Genomic DNA, 22,747 nt, shown 5'->3' on the forward strand with positions numbered 1-22,747 from the left:
CTTTCACTTTTTAGGACCCATCTCAGAGCGTGCTCACACCGAAGGAGGACAGGTGGCACGCCAGGGCAGTCGTTCAACTCCTTGAGAGTACGGCGCATTTGCAACGTCTCGCTGTGCCGTTCGATTTTATCGCCAGCGAGGTGCTTTCCATCCTGCAAGCTGCTCAACGGTGCCAATCACTACATGAGCTACAGTTTCCGGTTCTTTACGCACGTGGCGTGATGGCCCTATACAGTGTGGTGAATGATATGCCCCTCGTGGAGAAGCTCAGAATAGGCAAGTAAGTATATCTTGCGAACAATTTTCTGGCGTTCCAATATTATCGCAGAGTCGCCACGATGGTGGGGTGTCTATAGCATTGTGCTACTGAGCCCAGGGGTTGCAGGTTGGATTGTCGACCATTGCGGCACTTTTCTGTGTTAGCTATATGGAAGAACGCTCGCGTGCTTAGGTGCAGTGTAAGGAATTCACACCAGATGGTAAAAATTATTACGCATTACGGCGTCTGTCATAGTACGAGTGTCGCTTTGGGACCCTAAATTTCCCAGAACAATTGACTAGCGCATGAAATGATGCTGTAGAACCGTGGAAAGATCACCTTTAATTATCTGTTGTCTCTATATTGGAACAATAAACAATACTCTCGGTGTAAAGGTAACGGAATAGGTCAATTTGTCAAATAGGTTATGAAGGTATCAGCAGATCCTCAGCTGACGAGTAAGAGAAGGCAAGTGCAAAGTGTTTTTGCAATATTTCGCCCTTATTGTGTCTCCTCAGCTATAAATTCGTGTATATTCAGCGTACGATGTGAACGTGCGAACTTCCACGTTGTTAAAACTGAACGCGTTTGAAGACGTTGATTACACATGCCACAGGATTGTTGTTCCACAAGTCGACTCGTTCAAGGAACGTCAGATTATGCGCGGCTCGCCATTCCGTATCATCGCATTGTACCCCAATGCGCTCGAGCAACTCAATCAAGTGGTAGCAGTGCACTTAGGCGACAACTTGGCGAAGGCAGTGGGTTTACCGAGTAATCCGATCGTGGCGAACACTTCATATTTCGCTCAGTGCAGATGTGTATAGTGTTTGGCACACCGCGCATGAATGCCATGTCTCGGTCGAGAGCCTCTCCACGAAGTCGCCGCTTTCGAGATGTTGACGATTGATGCTCCTCGTAACGCCATTCGTAGGGAACGTAATGGTGTTTCCGACGACGTTAAGTCACTTAAGTAATTGCCATGTGGGGCATGTGCGCCGGTACAACGCCGCGTCGGTTAGAGTGCCGTATTTTGCCAGTTGCTTTTGTGAACGGCGCGGACTGTCCACTGGTAATTTTTCGCACTTGACCTAGGAAGATTTGCGGAACTGCCAACTCTTCGGCGTGTTCGTCGTATACTAAAGATATTGAAACATGCACTACTCGGGGAACTATTGCGAGGTAGTGTGCACCGTGGAGGACCCGATTGGAATCTACGGCATCGTCGTCAAACAACGTCTGGCTCACTGCGTGCATAGCTGACGTGCACTGCACCGGATCGTCAGTACCGGTTAGTTCCGCCATGCATTCAATTTCGTCTTCGTCAATGGGCTCGTCGTCGGAAACAAGCGGTCGCACACACGGCCACTGGATCCGAAGTTGCGTTCCAGAAACTCGCGTCGAAAGCAGCCGTTGACCCCGGCGAAGTCCTCCCCGCCGCTGCCACTTGATGTCGCAGTGGTTGCTCCTCTGTCTCGCGGGCCCAAACCACGGGATTCTCGGCCCGACTTCGCCGCTGGCGATCTCGCTCGGCTGCGGCGTAGGCGGCGTAATGTGGCCGCTTTAGCTCCGATTTGCAAACTAGCTCGGCCGCACGAGCCGCCGGATTGGCCCGACATTGCCGCTTGCGCTCTGCATCGCGGGCCCGATCTTCTGCGAGGCGCTGACACGACGTTGACGAGATCTCTCCCACTCCTACTCTCCGCGCTGTTGCTCGTATGCCAGCTGCTTTTCGGGAAAGCAAATGATGCGTGGCCGTCCCATTGCGTATTCGGAGAGAGAATACTGCCCGCGCGCTCTGCTGCGACACAGAAACAACGTCACTGTCAGCGTAGCGAATGGCGCGCCGCACCCTCCGCCGGATGGTTGCTGTGGTCGGACCGCGAGCGTTTTGGATGCCGCCCATTACCGAGAAAAATGGGCTATATTCAGTTGTACGTTCCACGGTGAAGTTCTAGACATACGTAAAATAAAGGGTGAATGATATCGCACTAAGTGTCGTCAGAGATATATAAATAGATATCATATGGGATAAATTTCGGTGAAAGAGCTCAGTCAGGCCATCGTCCTATGGGTCATAGGTAGACGTTATTTTGCGTGTCGTGCTTGGTGAGCAAAGTACTTCATCGAGAAGGCGGGAGGAGAATGCATTTGCATGATTGTGCAACAGCATGGGAGCAACACCGTGCAATGAAACTACAGAACGTGAGAACTCGCTGACTTCAGAGGCACTGACTGAAAGTAAAGAAGTAGACTCAGACTACCGTGCTTCCATGATCAATAGTACTGGCAATCTATTAATTGCCAGTGGGCGTTTTGAGATGTGAACTGTATAAATCAATGCCAATGACATCAAATGGAGTGAATGGGTACGCTATATTCTGTAGCGGCCCCACGGGATCAGTGGCTAAGCGTTTGCGCTGCTGGCAACGCTCACAAAAAAAGCCGTACTGGCGACGCTGGTAGAGAGGCCAGGCCAGAAGCGGCGTAACTCGACGAGATCGTAGGCCTTCGGGAAACCTAAGTGCTCAAGAATTGGGTCTATATGAGATGGCTTCTAAAGTGCCAAGGCTCAGAAAACGGGGAATAACAAAAAGTTATCAATAAATTCTGTTTCTGTAAAGGTATGTATATAAGGCGCCATCATGTAGCTTGAATCGAGCAAGTTTACATCGCAAGCGACTGCTTGGTGGACGTTTTGACTCACTGAGCTGTTCAATAGTAGAGTTCCAATATGAGTCGCTGCATTGATGCAAGGTTACGTTATTGGTCCTACATAAACGGAAGGAATGCATTTAACGTAACTAACGAGCTGCCGTCAGGAGTAGCCAGATATAGTCTGGGTGATAATGAAGAAACCGCTGACAAAGATAAAGCAGGCGACTACCGTGGACAGCTGCATCCAAGGTACACAATACATCTTGAAATTAGCAAACCTTCTTGCAATCTTCTTTTGACGTCTACCAGATGTCTTCTAAATGTGGTAACAAGATATTTCAGACGTCTCGTTGCCGTCGTGAAGACCGTCTACTACAACGGGAAATAAGGAATATAAGATGTCTTGCAAGTTATCGTTTAGCCACTTTAAAAACGGCTATAACAAATTTTGATAGTCTTCAGCTTCTTCAAAACGTCTTTCTAACTTAATCAACAGATTCTCGAAGAGCAAGGTATCACACTTTCTAGTCAATATTTACGTAATGTAGCCATACATCTTGATGTTTGATAGGTTCTTCACGACCCTGAGATGACGTAAGTACGTACAAGCACTTTAAGAACTTCAAAAAAGTGACGGCGCTATCACAAGTCTGGACTGCTTAACATTCATTGCAACCGTCAACGCCCTAAAACTGAATTTGAAAGCACCACTGTTTCATTGGGCCCTGGAGTAGTCGCAACTAAGACAGAAAGATGTGTCAAAAGTGTCAATTCACAGCGGGAACATTATTGAAGGGGAAATACTAGCACAAAGATGACTCAATCTTAAATAGTTACCACATCCGAAAATTCAGTCAGGTTGCAATTCCAATGGTCTGTCTCGTGATGCCCACTGTCGAACGAAATTCTACTTCGCTTCAATAAGCTGGCTTGATATGGCATACACTGCACGTATACGATGGTCTGGGAAGACCAAATACTATATAATATACGAAGTCATGGCGGATCGAGATGTGAAAATCAGATAATATAAATGACTTCGGCACACTATCGCCGAAGTTTTTCTTGCGTGGATGCTCGGCACACACACTAATTTAAAAACACAAAGCGTCTTTACATTATTAGATTAATAATTAGATTAATAATCAAGGAATTGAGTGTCACCTGTTACTTGTTTAATGGACACATTAATGGACATGTTCCTAATCCTCGCAGTATTGAAGAAAGGTTGGCGGTATGTATAGCACCAACGTCTATGGCGAACTTCGTACAATACAACCCACCATAGCATCACTGAAATATTGGCAAGGCCAGAAACGTGATAACACACTTTAAAGCTAAGCTGAACACAGAGCATAATTAATCACACAAGCAAAGCGCTGAAGTGGCTCTTAAATGAATTTGTAATAAATCTAACCAATTGAACTTACAAATTAAATAAATTCAAATCACATAAAAAAATTTAATGATGAAATTGTAGAGCAGCATAAAAAGCTCCCGATACAACTTTCTGTTCCTCAATAGGTGCTGCACAAGTGTTTTTTGCAAGCATGACAGAAGGTCGCGAACACCCTCGAAATTGTCGAGCGACTGACAGGTCGAGGCAGTTTGCGTGTATTCGTAGGCTTCGTTCTTGCTTGAAAATCACTGCTATGTAGCTGGTATTGGAATTATAAAGCTGTATCGGGAGTTTTACAGCAAAGCTGTTAGCCTCTAGTTCGGCGAGAATTCTCGTGTCCGTCGGCAAAAAAAAAATTGTACTGAAGAAAAAGTGCATATCTCCTTTGGAATCAGGCGTACAACATACAGCTGGGTACTATTTCACTAAAGAAAAGCACAAAAGAAGCGTCAAAACCACATGAAGGATGATAAGGCGCCTGTGAACAATGCGAGGCACGTTCCTTCTCCCCTTCGCATCGAAAACCTACGTCCCATTTCCCTCACATCTTGCGTGGGCAAACTCCTCGAGCACATGGTGCACGACCGCTTAAACAACATACCTCGAGGACAACGGACACTTGCCGCACACCATGTTCGGATTCCGACAGCATCTGTCCACGCAGGACGTACTCCTGCTCCTCAAAGAAGACTTGCTTGATTACCTCGATCACAAACGCAAATCATCAATCCTGGCAATCGACGTAAAAGGCGCATTCGACAACGTGAGCTACGAAGCCATTCTCCGCAACCTCGAAGATATAGGCTGCGGAGCGCGGATCTACAACTATATCAGCAGCTTTTTGACACAACGAACAGCAACAGTAGGCGACTGCAACCTCCGCAGCGATAAATTTCGGCTACCCAACAAAGGCACCCCACAAGGATCAGTTATTTCACCCCTCCTTTTCAATATCGCAATGATCAACCTACCGAAACAACTCAACGCCATCCCAAACCTATGCCATGCCCTTTACGCCGACGACGTCACGCTCTGGACCAAAGCGCCTACTACTGGACAACAAGAACGGAATCTACAAGAAGCCGTCGATACTATAGAAAGATACCTCCGACACTGCGGTCTCCAATGCGCACCCGAAAAGTCGGAGCTTCTCGTCCTGAGAGCACGGACACGAGGAAGACCACCTAACTATATCGAACCCGATCCTAGCGTCTCGCTCAACGGAACCAAGATCCCCACAGTCGACTTTCTTCGCGTACTCGGACTTCGCATCCACAAGGACGGATCAGGGGTGGCCACTCTCACGCGTCTCCAACGCACACTGTCACAAGTTACGCACCTCGTCAAGAGGATCACAAACCAAAGAAGCGGACTCAAGGAGCACAACACACTAAGCATAATTCAAGCTCTCCTAACTAGCCGTATCACCTACGGAACTCCATACTTGACGCTCAAGCCGGCAGAAATAAAAAAACTCAATGTTGTCATTCGAAAGGCAATCAAAGTAGCCTTGACGCTCACACCCATGGCATCAATGGTGAAACTCCTCAAGCTCGGCGTCCACAATACGCCGGAAGAGCTTGTCGAGGCTCATAAGATCAGCCAACTAGAGCGGCTCAAGCTCACACCCACCGGACGTGCAGTTTTGCGCTACCTCAAATACAGTGAAAACTTCATTGCAGACACAGACCAGAAAGCAAGAATCCCACCTGCAGTCCGAGACTGCATCAGCGTTGCAAGTATACCGCGCAATATGCATCCAACTTATATAAGGAGCGTCGGCAAAGCAGAATCCGCGCACTCAGCAAGAAATACGGGAGCAACCCTGATACGAGGTACACCGATGCTGCCCGGTATATTAAACGAAACGCCTTTGCCCTAAGCGTTACGGATCACCAAGGCAAAGAACTTGCAGCTGTCACCATCCGAGCAAGAGCCCCTGAGACTGCAGAAGAAACGGCAATTGCTCTGGCAATAACAACTTGCCCTGAAGTAGCAGTAATACTAACAGACTCCCAAGCAGCAGCTCGCAACTATCAAAAAAGGCCGCGTATCAGAAACAGCACTCAAAATACTAAGAAATCACATCGCACGCGCCCCGCTCCCCGACACTTACATCAACTGGGTCCCAGGCCATCAGGGCATGACAGGAAATGAGGCGGCACACGCCGCTGCTCGCGAGCATACCAGCCGCGCTTTCCTGCCATCCCACGCTAGGCCGGCCACCAACGTTGATGACATCGCCCTAAAGTACTCGGAGCTTCTGCAACACCACCGACTCAGCAGAAGAACGTACGCTTTACCAAACAAGACTCTGAGCAAAGAGGAAGAAGTCATCCTGCGCCGCCTACAGACCAACAGCTAAGTGCACGGAATAATGATGCACAGACTGTATCCTACGCAGTACTCGTACATATGCCCCCATTGCGACGTTCCAGACACCCTGCAACACATGGTCCAGGATTGCCCACTGCGTGACACACCCACAGACCTTACCTCACAAGCTCCACAAGACGACTCCAAAGAAAGCCGCCCCATAGAAGCACAAAATGAGCGCCCGAACTCACCGCAGATCCATACGATAACTGAAACGTGGGAGGCCAAGCTTTCCTCCGATGACCTGGACGACCAACGCAGTCTCGTCGCCCAGGCCAAAGAGGCAGCCCAAGCCAGAGGGTTCTTGGAATGAGGAATCCTCCCACCTAGGGTGAACCGGGTTCTGACTCGGTTTACCGTTTCGGAAAATAAAAGTTTAGTTCTCTCTCTCTTCCTTCTCCCTGCGTGTTTTTCCCGGTAAATATTGCGGTTGCATAAGCTGCTTTGGAGGGAAAGGGGCAATAGCAGCATGTGAATCAGTGAGTGACGTCACCAAACTTCGTATATAAAAGGAAGACCTGCCTAGCAACTAATTCAGTTCATTGCGAGACCACTAAGGGTACTTATACATAACTTACACTGAAAATCAAAATGCATAATTCATTTAATAACAACATTTCAATAATCTGCTTTCGAACTATTTCATCTCATATATTGCAATACACTAACTCAAGAGTTTTAACAAGGCACACACACTTGGAGCAAATTTTGAAGCTAGCACCCGTTCTGAGATATGCGGTGTCAAACTAACACCTAAATGCGCTGTTGTTCAACTTACGTTTTCAACAAAACGTACCTTCCTATATTGAAGTAAAAGCATGTTTGGAACACCAATGCGTTTCATCACAAACATTGCGAACGCATATCTATAAGTTGGTGTCATCCTCAGAAATCCTTTAAGGTGGATATGACATTCAAAGTCTCCGGCTACAACTTGTAAATTGCAATTTGTGGCGTGATGTGATTCGTTTATAGGTTAATGAAAAATTGGTAATTAAGCAAATAGTCAGTTTGATTTCTTGAACAAATAATGTACGCTTCGGGGTAATCGAGCTGAAGAAGCAGAAGCGTGCTACATGCCACCAGTGATTTAAAAATATTCTCGTAATGACTAAAAAAAAAAGGACGTGCGGTACTCGAGACAGGAGAGCTGCCATGCCGGCCCGCCCGCTTCCGCACTCATTTCTAGGGCAGCGCACTCGGTGTTGGCTGCGTTCAAGGCGCCGAAATATGCTGCTGTGCAGAACAGCGAGCCTGCAGCCCACTGTACTACGAGGCCGCGTTGAGGTCGCGCCATCAAATAACGGCCGCGGCGGCCGCATTTAAATTGGGGGCGAAATGCAAAAGCACCCGCGTGCTGTGCATCGGGTGCACATTTGCTTGCCGTTTGCTTGCGTCGTCAATTCACCTTGCACCGCACGTCGGCAGCAGTTCGTCTCGCAACAGGGCTGTCCTTTGCAGTGGTCGGAGCAAGTTTGATAGAGTTGATAATGACATCGGGCTGCGTGCGGATGAGCAAGTGACACAGTGCTTACGCATAATTGGACTACTTTTGTTTACATCTCCGTTCCTCGTGTGGCACATCGAATACCAGGTTGTGCGTTTCGGTAGAGCTGAAATGTGCGACATAGACAACGATGAAGGACATTTCTACGCCGATTTCTTGAATTAGTCTTGTCTCACGGACTTCATGCCTCACATATAACATAAAGTCTGCTGCTGTCGACGTCACCGCCACTGTCGCCTAGTGGCACACTGATCCGTGGCGCCTCCTGTACGTCATTTTTTGTATGATGGTGACGTGATGGAACGTTCGACGGGTGTGCGAAATATGCCTTAGGATGCCATCTGAAAAGCTTAATAGCAACGTGGAATTTTGCTATCCTTGTCAATGACTCACCCTTCTGGCGAAGATGCTCATATTTGTTATCTCCTTTGGTGGTTTCAATATGATGTAGGTGCCCCATAAAGAATTTATGTTGGGATATAAATTGTTGCGTATGTAGATGATCCTGCTAGATCATACATCGTGATTTACCATCTATGTGTGTAATTGTCTGGAGTGTAATATCCCGGTAAACTAGAACGATGTTTTCCAAAGGTGTTCCTAACCCTCTGTTGCACGGCGTCCCATATTTGGCGCATACCGGTTGCCATCTTTTTGCGTGTATGAGATGTCCAGTTGTGAATGTGCTACCGTCAGAGTAATTCTCATAGTCATGCTTACTTATTATAGGCAATGGCTGCCATCTCTTGAGCGATACGCAGAATAGAGGTGAAGTAGGTTTTGGGAAGCGACGTGAAACTCGGAATGGCAAACACGAGCAATTCGCATTTATTTTCTCTGAAACTTTTCACCGCAGAAACATAGAAAAATTATTTTAGCATATTTCATGGTCTCATCTATTCAAGTCCGTTATTAGTTTTCTCAATTTGGTCTGCAACTACACGTGAGAAACCGAAATCGGTGTGTGCCATATTTGGCACAGTATGAACTTGAAAGACAAAAAATGGTAACGTGCTGCCATACCCACCGTGGTTGCTCAGTGGCTCAGTGGCGGGATCGAATCCCAGCCACGGTGGCCGCATTTCGATGTGGGCGAAATGCGAGAACACCCGTGTGCTTAGATTTAGGTGCACGTTAAAGAACCCCAGGTGGTCGAAATTTCTGGAGTCTTCCACTACGACGTGCCTCATAATCAGAAAGTGGCTTTGGCATGTAAAACCCCATAATTTAATTTTAACGTGCTGCCATCTGTTCAATAGCCGGAAGCTGCAGGTCACTCTATCACAAAATGCAATTTTGTCGCTAAGTACGGTGAGGGCGAATAGTCTACTAAACTGTCGCTTGAAAAGCGAAAAGGAACTGAAATGTAAAGGACGTGGTGCTTCAGAGGAACTCACAAGCACGATAGATGACGTGGAGTTATCGTGTGTGCGTTGGTACGATAACCGCGCCGCGACATTTCTGTCGAGCTTTGTTACGAGAGATCAAGTCCAAAATACTAAGCACTGGTTTGCCTCCGACAAGAAGTTTTTCAGAATTGATTGCCCCAGCGTAGTAAAGGTCTACAACAGACACATGGGCGGGGTGGACCCGCTGGACTCAGTGCTTGGACTTTACCGCATACATATCAAGTCGAAGAAATGGCACTTTCGAATTTTTGCGCATATGCTAGACTTATCGGTAGTAGCAACATTGCTATTGTACAGGAGGGTGCAGGAGCAGCTTGGGAAGAAACAAGTACTACCGCTGGCTCAATTCAAAACAGAAATTGCAGAATGCCTTACCTCGCATAACAAGTGACTACCCAACAAGCGACCAGGAAGGCCTGCTAGTCAAGACATCGAATTCCAGGTTCAAGCCAAAAAAAAAAAGAAAACACAGGGGCCAGCTGCCACAATGCCACTCAAAGACGTCCGATCTGACCAGGTCAGCCACTGGCCAGAATTTGATGAGAAGATAATGAAAGCTGTAAAAAATAATTTTTAAATTACTTTTTCGTAATTTATGCAGTAAAGGGCTAACGCTGGGTGGAGTTGTGCTAACCTGTTTGAAAATGTGGTTTAGGTCAATGGTTGCGAGTCAAAAATGTTGAACATGTAACGAGTTTTTCAAGTTACAAGTCATATAAGTGCTACCGCAACTTGCAGGTTCAGCGTCACCGCCGACACGGATGCTTCGACTGTGGTTGCCCGCCTGCAATATGCATTCCCAGGTCCTCGGGGACTTAACAGCCCTGACCTGCTATTTGGACTGCGGGGCGACTCACCCTGGTTGGTCGGTGGCCATGCTGGAGGCCACCTGACTAATCTGTCGGTGACGGCCTGCAGTGAACAGGCGCTGCTGCACCCCGACATTGCCCGGTGCCTCGGAGCCTATCTGCCGCTAACGCGCAGCCTCAAGACGCTCAACATCACAGTTCCGATGTTGCAGGAGTCGGCGAAGGCCATCATACACGGACTTTCCTCGAACGACAGCATTGAAGAGCTCATCCTGAGCAGTATGTGGTTTAGTTGAGAGCGACAGCTGCGCCGTAGCGCCAACTATTCAAAATCTTTCTTTATCACTATTCCAAGCTAGTTTCACGTGGCTCAGCGTAGCATTCCCTAAATTATATCGGGTGTCTCTTAACAAGCAGCCACCCCTTCACGTTAACAGCAATGACTGTACACCTAATTCTTGATATTAAGCACAGTGCGAGCGGCGGCAAGCCCTCCATAAAGGATTGCACTTAGCCAATTAGAGCATTTTATTTTAACTACACTAACTTACGAACTCAAGATGATCCCGCATTGCTAACCTGTTTTTAGTTATGTAATACATGGAAGCTAATGGTTGCTGTGCATGTATTTCTTTTGTCTTTGTGCCGTTATATTTCCTCTCAGTGCAGACAAATGTGACGAGTAAGCACGAATACGCTGCGCTCAGTTCCCATTCTTACATTGTCAGACTGCAAGCGTATGTGGCTTCTGATACTTTTTTCTGGATCGAAATTTATAATTTTAATATGCTTATTGTCAGCATGCGTTCTCTTTTTCGTGGTGTACAAGTTGCTGCAGATTGTGGGTTGACTAACATAACCACAATCAATTTTCAATTTCTGAAACATCTCTGATCTCAGTGTTACCAGGCAGTAAATTTGCTCTCTCTTCTATACTTGTAGCCAGGCTTGTGTTTACTGGTTACTATTGTTAATTTCAATCTGCATTGTGGACAGCTCTGCCAGCGACAACATTTGATTCGAGCACATTATTCCGGCGTTTACTGTGTGAGTTCCCTGCGAGAGACTTCATACGCATCTTTTTTTAGTGCCGGTGTTATCCTTTGGGAGAGTACATGCGCGCGCCCGCCAAATACGCTGAGTTAAGCTTTCTGCTAAGTTTATGAAATGCGAGAAAAAAGAATACATGAAGGCTGTCTTTTAGTCTTTCTTTTTTAGTTGTGCCCTGCCAAGAAGGCTATTTTCTCTGGGAAAGGGGCAGGCGTTTCCACGCGGCCGTCGTTCGGTGGTGCAGGAAATTGAGATATGGAAGAACTCTGGACAACAGCAGTATGCATCCTGATCATTCAGCGGTTTAGATATTCGCGTTGCATTAAATTGGCACTTGTCTCTACATCCCTGCCCACATTTACAAATGCAGGACATGTGAGCCCACTGTGCAGGAACAGCGCGGCTTGCGAGCTTTGAACCTCTCCATGTTTTACTTGACCCTTTACTAGATCAGCAGTCATTAAGATCCCTTTTCTGACTACTCTTCGTGATATGCGCCCAGACTACATTTGTTGCTGGAGCTATCTATCATCAGGAAGAATTCATTCCTACAGCCTCTTCACCAGCTGCAGTTTTAATCATGTCGGCATGGCTCTCATAACTACTGGTTGGTCTTTCAATCCCTCGCTCCTGCGTAAAATCTCTTCTATCATCATATATTCTGAAGCGAATCGTACTGTCTCTAATGTTAAAGTACATGTCTCTACAGTCAATGTTTACATTGACGAATTGACCTCTTCAAATGTCTCCGCAGCGGTTGTTGCAGTTGTAGCCTTTTCTTTTCATGGAAACTTCAAACACGATCAGAAGGCACCATTGCCTACAGCGGAAATTGTTATCATTTGCGAAGCAGTGCCTAACGTCTCTCAGAAACCCTTTCAGAAGGGGACTGGCTTTCGGGACGCGAACTGAGATCTACACACTGTTGAATCTGGGTTTTCATTGTGAATTCACCCTTTATTTTCTCATGAAGTGGCTGCATTACATTTATTTATCTATTGTACGCTTAAGGCTTTACAGCGAGGTAGAGGGCAAGTACATAGAAATGACACATACAGATTTGACAAGGAGCCCTTTACACAAAACAGGAAATCGTAAAAAGCAACGAGAAATAAGTGGTAGATAACAGCAAGTTTTCATCAGGTACAGGTGCAGCCACCGCTAGCGGGAATACGGGAACGTGTAGAGAGGAGCACCACCGCGGAGGGGCACCACCGGCACCTCGTGAAATCTTGGCAGACGACTCCCCATGGCAGACGACTCACCGGGCTTTTCGCCAATCAATTCGATGGCGGCTGCGTCGTGTGACTTTATGAGGCAACGGTCGTGGTGCACTCGTCGGAGCACGCCACGGGCTCCCGTCTTCCCGCATGCAGTCGTCGCTTCTGCACATGGAATGACATGTCGATACACAGGCCACTGTGCTATGCACGCATACACACGCAAAAAAAAACGAAATGCAAGAAAAATAAATGTTTTTCAAGGAATCTTCCTGCGTTAATAATACTGGTGGTTGAGGCTGGAAGGAGAATCGCGTCACGCCAATTTTTGAATAGAAATCAATTGGAGTAAGTTACCGTGTTCCCTGAAGGAATATGAATTTTGCAATGGTGAGCACAAGGCATAAAGATATGAAAGGAGCGGGCTATATCCAGCGTAATTAAATACGTGATTCCGATAGCATCTTTTGGAAAACGCAGAGGCGACAGAATTTACTGCACATAACAAGGGTAGGGAGATTAAGGCTACTTTTCATGCTAGTTACACTCGATGTTCGATGATAGTTCGAAAGTATGAAACGTGTTGAGCGATTTTTAACTACTTCGGGCCTGTTAAGTGTTACCTGGCCGGGGCCCCATACAAATGAAACGTATTCCAGCACATGACAGAAAAGGACTTGATCATCACCATCATCAGCCTGGTTACGCCCACTGCAGGACAATGGCCTTTCCCATACTTCTCCAACTACCCCGGTCATGTGCTTATTGAGGCCATGTTGTCCCTGCAAACATCTTAATCTCATCCGCCCACCTAACTTTCTACCACCCCCTGCTACGCTTAACTTCTCTTGGAATCCCGTCCGTAACCCTTAATGACCATCGGTTATCTTCCCTCTTCATTACAAGTCCTGCCCAAGCCCACTTCTTTTTCTTGATTTCAACTAACATGTCATTAACTCGCGTTTGTTCCCTCATCCAATCTGCTCTTATCCCTTAACGTTACGCCCATCATTCTTCTTTCGATAGCTCGTTGCGTCATCTTCAATTTAAGTAGAACCCTTTTCGTAAGCCTCCAGGTTTCTGCCACGTACGTGCGTAGTGGTAAGACACTGCTCTTATACACTTTTCTCTTGGGGGATAATGGCAACCTGCTATTCATAATCTCATAATTGCTGCCAAAAGCACCCCAGCCTTTTCTTATTCTTCTGATTATTTCAGTCTCATGATCCGGATTCGCGGTCACTACCTGCTCTAAGTAGATGTATTCGCTTACCACTTCCAGCGCCTCGCTATCTATCGTAAACTGCTGTTATCTTCCGAGACCGTTAAACATTACTTTAGTTTTCTGCAGATTAATTTTTAGACCCACCCTTCTGTTTTGCCTCTCCAGGTCAGTGAGCATGCATTGCAATTGGTCCCCTGAGTTACTAAGCAAGGCAATATCATCAGCGAATCGCAAGTTACTAAGGTATTTTCCATTAACCCTTATCTCCAATTCTTGCCAATCCAGGTGAAAAGGTAATAGGAGCCCACAATGCGAGATGGGAACCTCATAACACTGCAATGAGTGCCAGGGCACTGAGAAGATGATGAGAATGAACACACCAGCACACAGGCAAAGTTGGTTCTCAGCAATTTAATATAGATTTCAGGCCCATTCCCTATAACAGACGCAAACGCAATGTGATATAACATTTACGTGGCTTTGACACGTTACTTGTCTCAGCCAGACAACTCTTATCGCAAGTCTTCATTTTCTTGATCCCGAATTTCGATTCAAGATACTGTTGCGATACAACAGACGTTATGCGATATGAAGACGAAGACAGGCATCTGGGCTTGGTACTTCTTAGCAGGCTATAACAAAGTTCAGACCAGTATTTTAGAATTTTTATTGTACTAAATTCCCCACCCTCTGTTACCCTAGCACAGTGTAGCAAGCTACTTACCGCACTGGCTACGTTCTCGTTTTCCTTTCCGTCTAATATTTCACTATAACAAACTCTTTTTTACAGTGTTCGACGCTCGAGCTTATTCTGCGCCTAGGTCTAGCTGCAGTTTATTACTCGTAACAAAGAAAACTCAGTGCTAAGAGAAAATAAAACAAATGAATGAACGGCACGAGCATGCACTTCTGTCATGCTCTTCGTTTTTTCTTTTCTGTTATCGCTGGGCTTTGCTTCTTACCATGTATTCTGTGAACTTCTGCTTTGTCATCGTTTACATTTACGGAGTACCACCAGTGTTTGCGTCGCCATTTTGCAACCTTTTATTCTTATTGTTTGTCCTCCTATCACGTTTATTTCTCTATATTCCACACCACGCACAATGGAATCTTGTCTGAAAGGACAGTTCGCTTCACGAAGTGCGGTGAAGGGTTACCGCTAGTGTAGTGTCGCACGGGAACGTTCACGCAGGCGCTTCTGACGATATCATAAATTAGCAGTTGTGCCGGCCCTGTTGAATGTATCAGCGACCCTTAGAGTAGATAGTGGGAAGGTAATAAACGAGGAAAACTGCGAGTGCGAGAAAAGGCGACGAAATATGGCCGTAGTGGCAGCGGCTTGTCATTGTGAGGTTTCTTCTTTTAGTTCTGATATGGCTCTATGAATAAAAGCCATCCGACTGGTAACAATGCTCACTAACCGCCTAAAGTGGGTGATGTTACCGTATAAAAATTCCCATATTCAGGAAATGGATTTGTTAAGAAAACGAACTTGTAGTTCAGAGTATTGCGGAGATGCTTTTAGCAAGAGTCGTTCTTGAAAAAAAGAAAGCAATGCTGCTCTTACGCGCCGGACGTACTGTAGCGCTATTGAAAGGGATTTTATTGTTCGCAGATCTTTTGGTGCTCCATGAGGACGTGACCCAGCTTTCTACATGGCTATCGAGGAGTCAAAGAGTGCACAGTGTCGAGGTGTTCTTTCCGCCCTTTACAATGGAATTATTCCTCCAGACACTTGCAGAATATATGGAGTACAACTACACGCTCACATCACTCTCCGTTGGCTGCCAGCCCTTGAAGAGCGCGCTCGGGTTGCTCGTCAAGAACATGGTAAGTGAGCGACTAATGTTGTGGATGGTTCACTCTAAGAACAGTTTACACCCTTTGGCGTGCCCCTTCTGCCACACAATAATAATCGTCACCTGCCTTGATGCGCTTACTTTCTTCAACGCTGGGAGCCCAGAACTTTCCAGTAACGAACGGCACGGGCGTTATCAGAAGGGGCACTCCAAAGGGTGTAAACTGTTCTATGCTGATAACGCGCTTGCCGTTCGTTACTGGAAAGTTCCGGGCTCGCAGCGTTAAACAAAGGAAACGCATCAAGGCAGATGATGATTATCGTTGTGTGGCAGAAGGGGCACGCCAAAGGGTGTAAACTGTTCTTAGAGTGTTCAATCATATGTGGACTTATTTTCGATTCAGCGCATTCCAGGCAAGATTTCTCTTTAGAAAATTTAATCGTACGCATGCGTGCCTAGCGATTAATTAAAACAATTATTTATAATACCACGAGGACATTTCAAGGCGGTACAGGGTGCAGTAGATTAGAGGATATCACATATATTAGCGAAAAAAAAGGAAAGAAACAAAGAATAGACCGTGCAAGTTGCCATAGATAACATCTTGATAGGAATGCAATAAGTAGAGAAAAACGGAATAGCAAAAAAATTACATATGCTAGTCTATAAAACCACAACCTAGTAAGAAAAATTGCCTACGACTTCATGGAAGCGGAAAATAACACTGATGGAAACACTGCTTGTGGTAATGTGATTTCATTCTAGTGACGTCGGAGGTATGAATGACTCGGAAAATGTATTTGTGCTCAAAGAAGGGGCGTGAGCCATATAAGGGTGACTGATGCGAGAACATTAGTAGTATTTAGTTAAAATAAGCGTGGGGGAAAATTTATGAAATATTGTTAAACAGAAAAACCACGTCGAGCAGTAAGGCAAGGAAGAGAAATTATAGTTTTCATAATTGTTAAGCGACAGTTTTGTTATAGTTTGCGACAATGACACGAGGAGAGTTAAGCTGAACTAGATCCAATGTCTTAATTAGATGACGTTACTAGGGTTCCAGGCCAATCCAAGTTATGAGGAAAAGTTGCGAGTTGAATCCTGCGTAAGTATTACTTCCTGAAGCCCATACTGTGCGAGTGAAAAAAATCCCATCTTCAAGAAAATCGACATGGCTTGTAAATGTAATGTGTTCTAACAACTTGCAACATGTGCTTGTAAACGAAATATGCATGTAGCTGCACATCTTTTGCAAGGCTTGTGGAGGGAAACCACCTTCCCAATCTTCCAGTAATCAGGTGAAACGCCCGTATGGAGTGACTGTCGAAAAATGTTGGTTAGTATAATAGAACTTATGGCGGGTAACAGACCTACTCAAAGGAACCTGCACGATGATATCTGCCTCACATCCCATGCCGAAAGTTGTAGTTCTCAGTTTTTTAGCGAGCTGAAGGGAAACTGTCATAGTGTCTGCGTGTGTACCATGAAAAATAAACTTGATCACGCAGAAACGAAAAAAAATCAGGGACGTCAGAAAAATAACTTGCGCATATCCAACGCACGTGTTGAAGTCAATGTGAAGCGAAGCTTCCATTAAGCGGGCAATGAAGTTCTGTAAGTGTGGGTTACATTCCTGCACCTTTGTCGTACACAAAACTGGCGCAATCACGCGCCCTCGCGTAGCCATGCTGCGCAGTGTGACTCAACGTGAGTTAGTTTAGATGTACCGGCCGCTTCTTGGCCAGTCCCCCTTTGTGCGTATGTGCCATAATGTGAATATCCTCATCATAATTGTCACGCAGAAATAACCTCAAAGAGCTTGTTGGCATTTCCACAGTATGTGCCTCATGGACCTGGGCCAATCTCGTAGTGTGGAAATGATAGTCGCCTTTATCACCATGCGGAGATGCTAATAACTAAATTATATACACACAGCAGAAAGTCACAGACGACACTGTGTGTGCGTTCTTTGTTCCTCACTTCATGATATTCAGCTATAACGATGAACAACTGACAAGCTCCACTAAAAACACTGGTTTCAAGGGGTGTTACATTACTGCATTATTAATGACAATCTACGTGAATTGTCATTGTTGCAGTTGGCTATGTATATCTTATTCTTTCATTAGTAGAAATGGAGTTTCGAGTGTGATGTTTCCATGCATGTTAAATTCCTAACGATAGCGTATCTACGTAAACAGATAAAACTGCATTTTAGAACGTGTAACAACATTTAAGAATATTTACGAATATGAAATCGTAGGTGCGAGGCGGTCGTATTTCAGCAATACTCCGCGGATTGCAATGGTGCTCTCAACCAAGCCTAATAGCATAGTTATCTGGAGCGGCGCCCCCGGTGCAAAGATTGAATATATCTACATTGTGCGACTGATTAAAGGTTCCTTAAGTGCAATAAGCTTCATGAATTAAGTGAGCAAAGCCAGCTATTGCAGAGTCGTGTGAAACTTGATCAGCCTATTCTGAGGTGCGACTCCGTATGAAAGTAGCCTTTACATGTTTAACTTAACCTTTCGCGACAGTTTTCTTGGACATATAGCGAGCCGAATACGAATGAGTCTTGACTTTAAAACACTTATCAAACGAAAGGCGTGTGGTTCGATGTGATGTAGTAGCTGTTCTGTGAGCAGATACACATTTGAATGAAAGAGTACCCCATCATAGGGACTGACAAGGTAGCGTCAGAGTAAAAATTTGCGTTGAGCGGATAATTGTCTCATATTACAGTAGACTGTCATTAGATTAGTTGCTAAGGTTTTTTTTATTTCCCCGTATGCAATGCCCTGAAAAAGAACATTCAGTGCAGAAAAAGAAAGAACTAATATAAAGAAAGGGAGGCAATTCACTGGCACACTAACCCAATCCGTACAATGCTTTCTGAACCTGCAGACTCGGCGAAACTTCGGACTCGTGCAGTGCGCTGCCAGCTACGCCCTTGGATGCTCGACGCGTCGGGCAGAAGCCGCCTTCAGAATGGCGGCGTGGCATCCGCAGCTTATGTCAGCCGTGCAGAAGATGGGACTCATGGGCGAGAAGGAAGCCAAAGCAAGAATACGGAAAGCTTGGCAGTCGAGCGCGCGCTAACGTTGGCACGGACTGAAAGCTATCCTTCTTTTAACCATACTGGCACGTGTCCTTGTTTATTGGGTGACCATGTTTGACTGCCTAACAAATGATTTCGCACAGCGCTGGACGCGCCTGCATGTATCGAAAGTTTTTCGAAAGTTATCGATGCTTCTAACCGCTGTCTATTGTCTCCGAACCTTGTGTAATCTGATTGCATGTAGGCGCGACGTGAATGGTGTAGAACTGTCTGGAACACATGCGGGCACTAGCGATTACTCCGGAACCTTCGATGACTGACGTATAAAAGCCGACGCGCTCCACCCGCTGATATAAATTTTCGACGACCGCCGACCGTGTTCGTCGCTCTTGCTGTGCTTTGAGTGTAACCTGCTTTTGTGGGCACAAAGTCGCCTAATAAAACGCTAGTTTTGCCATTCCCAGTTTTGCTTTTTTCACCGTCACTACTACGCGACAATATTCATGTTGCGTTCACCATCAACACGACTTCTAGATGAGCTGGAAATCTCCCTGTCGGTTGAACTTAAATGCATACGAAGCTGTGCTTTCAGGGTGATTCCACGAGAGATCAACACGGGTCAAAAATGTCATATTTTGGATTTCATTGAACATTTTATATTTTATGCGCAAATAACCAGGTAGCACTAAAGTGAACGTGGCTTCATTGCCAAATGAATATTTTAGGAGGAAAAAAATTACAAGATTCTTCAGTGTGGAGTTGCCAATTTAATGCAGAAGGCATTTTCACAAATTCACAACGATGTGAAATACAATATGTTACAGCTACAAAGAATACATTCTTCTGTGTAAAACCTAGACGTAAAGAAGGGTCAGCTAGCACTGTTTCAGGCTTCCGTGCAAAACGAAAGTGTTTTTAAAAAATTGCTTAATTTGCTACAATCTTCAAAAGTTGCTATATTTACGATTTTTTATCAACTAAACCAATACATGTAGCCTTTTGAAATTTACTGGGCTGCGAGACCTTAAACTATTCAACGATTGTGCTGAATTTTCTTGCTGTATCACAAATTACCATTTCTACAATTCGCCTCAAATTTGAAGTTTTGACAAAAATGAACGCTGTTTAAAAATGAAAATAAGAAAACCCCATCGTAAATTTTTCTCAAAATCTCGTAAACAACTATTCACAGGCACGTGAAAAAGAATATTAAAAAACATGTTACATTATTTTGTTTGTAATCACAGTACAGGTGGTAGAAATGAGAGCTTTGCCACCATGCAGCAAGGTGCTAAGAAAAAGGGACATCAGGGTAAAAGACAGCGTACATAAGACTCCGGCTTGCCTAAACTTGACCGTAATGGCGACGTAAAGCCAGTTTTGACTTTATAATTAATACTTCTGCATAAAAGTGCGTTTAGTACACTGCTTATTCGCTTGAATGGGAATAACGAGCGTTAGCATAACCATTACGTGGCTCATTTTATTTAACAGCAAGTGCGTGCGCCTTGCAGCGTAGATAATTTGTGTCTGTTAATGCAGGGTTTTTATTTCTTTGTGTGCTACAGAATTAACAGTTAACTCTGTATAAATGTACCCAGGTAACAGAATGTACGGCAGGTAAATGCCTCTAAATATGTCGTTCTGGTCATTACATGAACATCACTATACAACCTAAGAGGCGGTGGTGGGAGTGGCGATGGTGTTGGTTACCGCATGGTTAGCTGGCAGATTGTTCCAGCGATTGCTTATTTTACCGCCTCTGAAGAAAAAGATAAAAGGAACTGTTAGAATACTATATAATCAAAAGTTCACAGTTCCTAAGGATCACCACTTATAGGAAAGTTCACAGTTTCTTAGAAAAGCTGGGAAGGAGCACGAGACTTCCTCTTTCAGATACTTGGATCTCTTGTGAAACATTACCTGGTCCGCGCACTCTTGAGGAAATTGCCTTGTGTGCAAATCCTCAAGTAGAGCATTTATTTCTTCACTGAAGTATTGGCAGGACCAGATGAACTCTCGGCCAAACTTGCTAGTATACAACGTATGGGATAGTTGTTGAAGCACCACTGACGATTGCTAAACGATGATAGCGTGCTGAGAACACGTCCTAGGTTTACGAAGCGCTGCAGTATGGCAGCTTTTCCCGCATTTTTCTATAGGAACAGCTGATCCAGAGGGCGAGATCACGCAGTTCTAATGGAGCGAATCCAATACGCAGTGGCACAGTTGATTGCTTGTTGACTTACTGACCTGTCAGTGCACACTTGTTGATGATCCGCACATGCCGCATGGAGGCAGGGAGAGCGCACAAGGAACTTCGAGCATACCCGCTGTATACGCTCAGAAAGGCTTGATCCGTTTCCAATTACCTGCAGCAGTGCGAGACACTAATACAACGCGATCGAAATTGGTGGCGTTAGGCTCGCTTAACCAAATGTGCCATAACCGTATGCCCGGAACACGTGGCAAAGATTTCCACTGGTTCCTTTTGAGGCGGCGAAAGTTCTCTACATCATCCACATCTGCATAGAGCAGTTTTACGTTTTTCAGCGTTACGGCCATCAGCGCCACCATTTCAGAGGCTGACCTAATGACTGTAGGGCTGTCTGCTCCGAGATTGTACAGCGAGGCTTGGTGCTTTACTAAGCCACCAACACCATCGCAAGCGTTTTTGTCATGTCCTGGGGCCGAAAAAAAGCCACTTTGTTGACGCGTGCTCCTTGTGTGACAGGTGCTACAGCTGATACTTGTTTTTGAAATGGCTACTGGCGCCGTCACACATGTATGTAGCATGTTTGCCAAGCTGAAGTTCTTCCTTCATGCACTCATAGATTTTTTCCAGCGCAAAGCAAGCGTGTGCAGCATCATGACATACGTCATCCCTGAGAACCGCAAAATATTGAGTGGATCCGCTACTCGTGACGACACACCTAAATAGCGAGACCTGTTTTTTTTTTTTGTGGCAATGGTATGATTGTACGTCGTTCGGTACAACAGCTGTCCAATTCTCTGCAAAGTCAAAGACACGGGATCCGTGCTGTTGATTCCGTTTGGCGTCGTGTATTGCTGATGCTTGAATGCCCTTATATAATCATGGGTGATCCACTTGACAAGCCATGCACCAAGCCACTGGAGAAAGGTAGTAGCCTGTGGTGTCTTTTTTAAGAGGTCGCCATTTTTCCATACCGCATTGTTTACCTCTGTCTTTTCAGGGATTCCCAAAGTGGTAGTGTTTCCCAAAGTGATTCCCAAAAAGCATCCTCATTTGCACAATAATCACAATCGTCCACGAAAGAATCGGTCGTGGGCGAGGTGCAAAAACATAGTTCTTGGAGGTGGGTAATGGTGTAGGCACCTTCAATGAGCTCTACTAGCACGGAAACACACTATGTGGCGTTGGCGCAATACATGCAAAGGTACACTTCTTGTTGTGGAGCACGAAGAACTCACTTCGGCCGGAGAGAATAAAGCTTTGAGAGCCCAACAGATGTATCCGGATTGGCTTCCTTAAAGAGACCATATGTCTCCCGTACCGAGCGGGTCATGAATCTCTTAGCAGCCTACTGTTTGTTTCCATCAATCGGAACAGATACTACGTCCTTTTTAGTTGGGACTCTGCCGAGCACAGCCATGCTCGTCTGTGGTATAATATTCCACAGCGGTCTAAACGTCTGTTGGGTTCAACCGTGTTCCCTCACTTGCGTCTGGTGTTGACCATATTCCACGTTTCTCGCGCCAACATCGGGATTTGTATGTCATGTAGGCTGACAAATCTGGAATGGGAGCTTGAACTTTTCGGCGCTCCAGCTGGCTTCGCAGTAGAGTCAACAAGCGCATTCGCTTTTGGTACGAAGAGCACATGTCATAGGTTTCTATAAATTTGGTGAACCATTCGGTGCACATGCCGTATTTGGTACCTGGGGGGTCCAAATGGCGTTTGCAGTATACGAAGTAAGATTTCGACCTTGCAGT

The 22,747-nt window shown here is 45.5% G+C and overlaps 1 protein-coding gene across 1 annotated transcript; it reads left to right on the forward strand.

The window, feature by feature from the left end:
* The first annotated feature begins 221 nt into the window (after nucleotides 1–221).
* LOC142578429 (uncharacterized) lies at nucleotides 222–21,519 on the forward strand. The gene is made up of 4 exons (XM_075687815.1): nucleotides 222–280; nucleotides 10,347–10,696; nucleotides 18,619–18,814; nucleotides 21,507–21,519. Exons 1-4 carry the CDS (start codon nucleotides 222–224, stop codon nucleotides 21,517–21,519), a joined length of 618 nt encoding a protein of 205 aa, XP_075543930.1.
* Nucleotides 21,520–22,747: the final 1,228 nt, after the last annotated feature.

Source organism: Dermacentor variabilis, chromosome 4 (genome assembly GCF_050947875.1).
Source record: "Dermacentor variabilis isolate Ectoservices chromosome 4, ASM5094787v1, whole genome shotgun sequence".
NCBI classification, from domain to species: Eukaryota; Metazoa; Arthropoda; class Arachnida; order Ixodida; family Ixodidae; genus Dermacentor; species Dermacentor variabilis.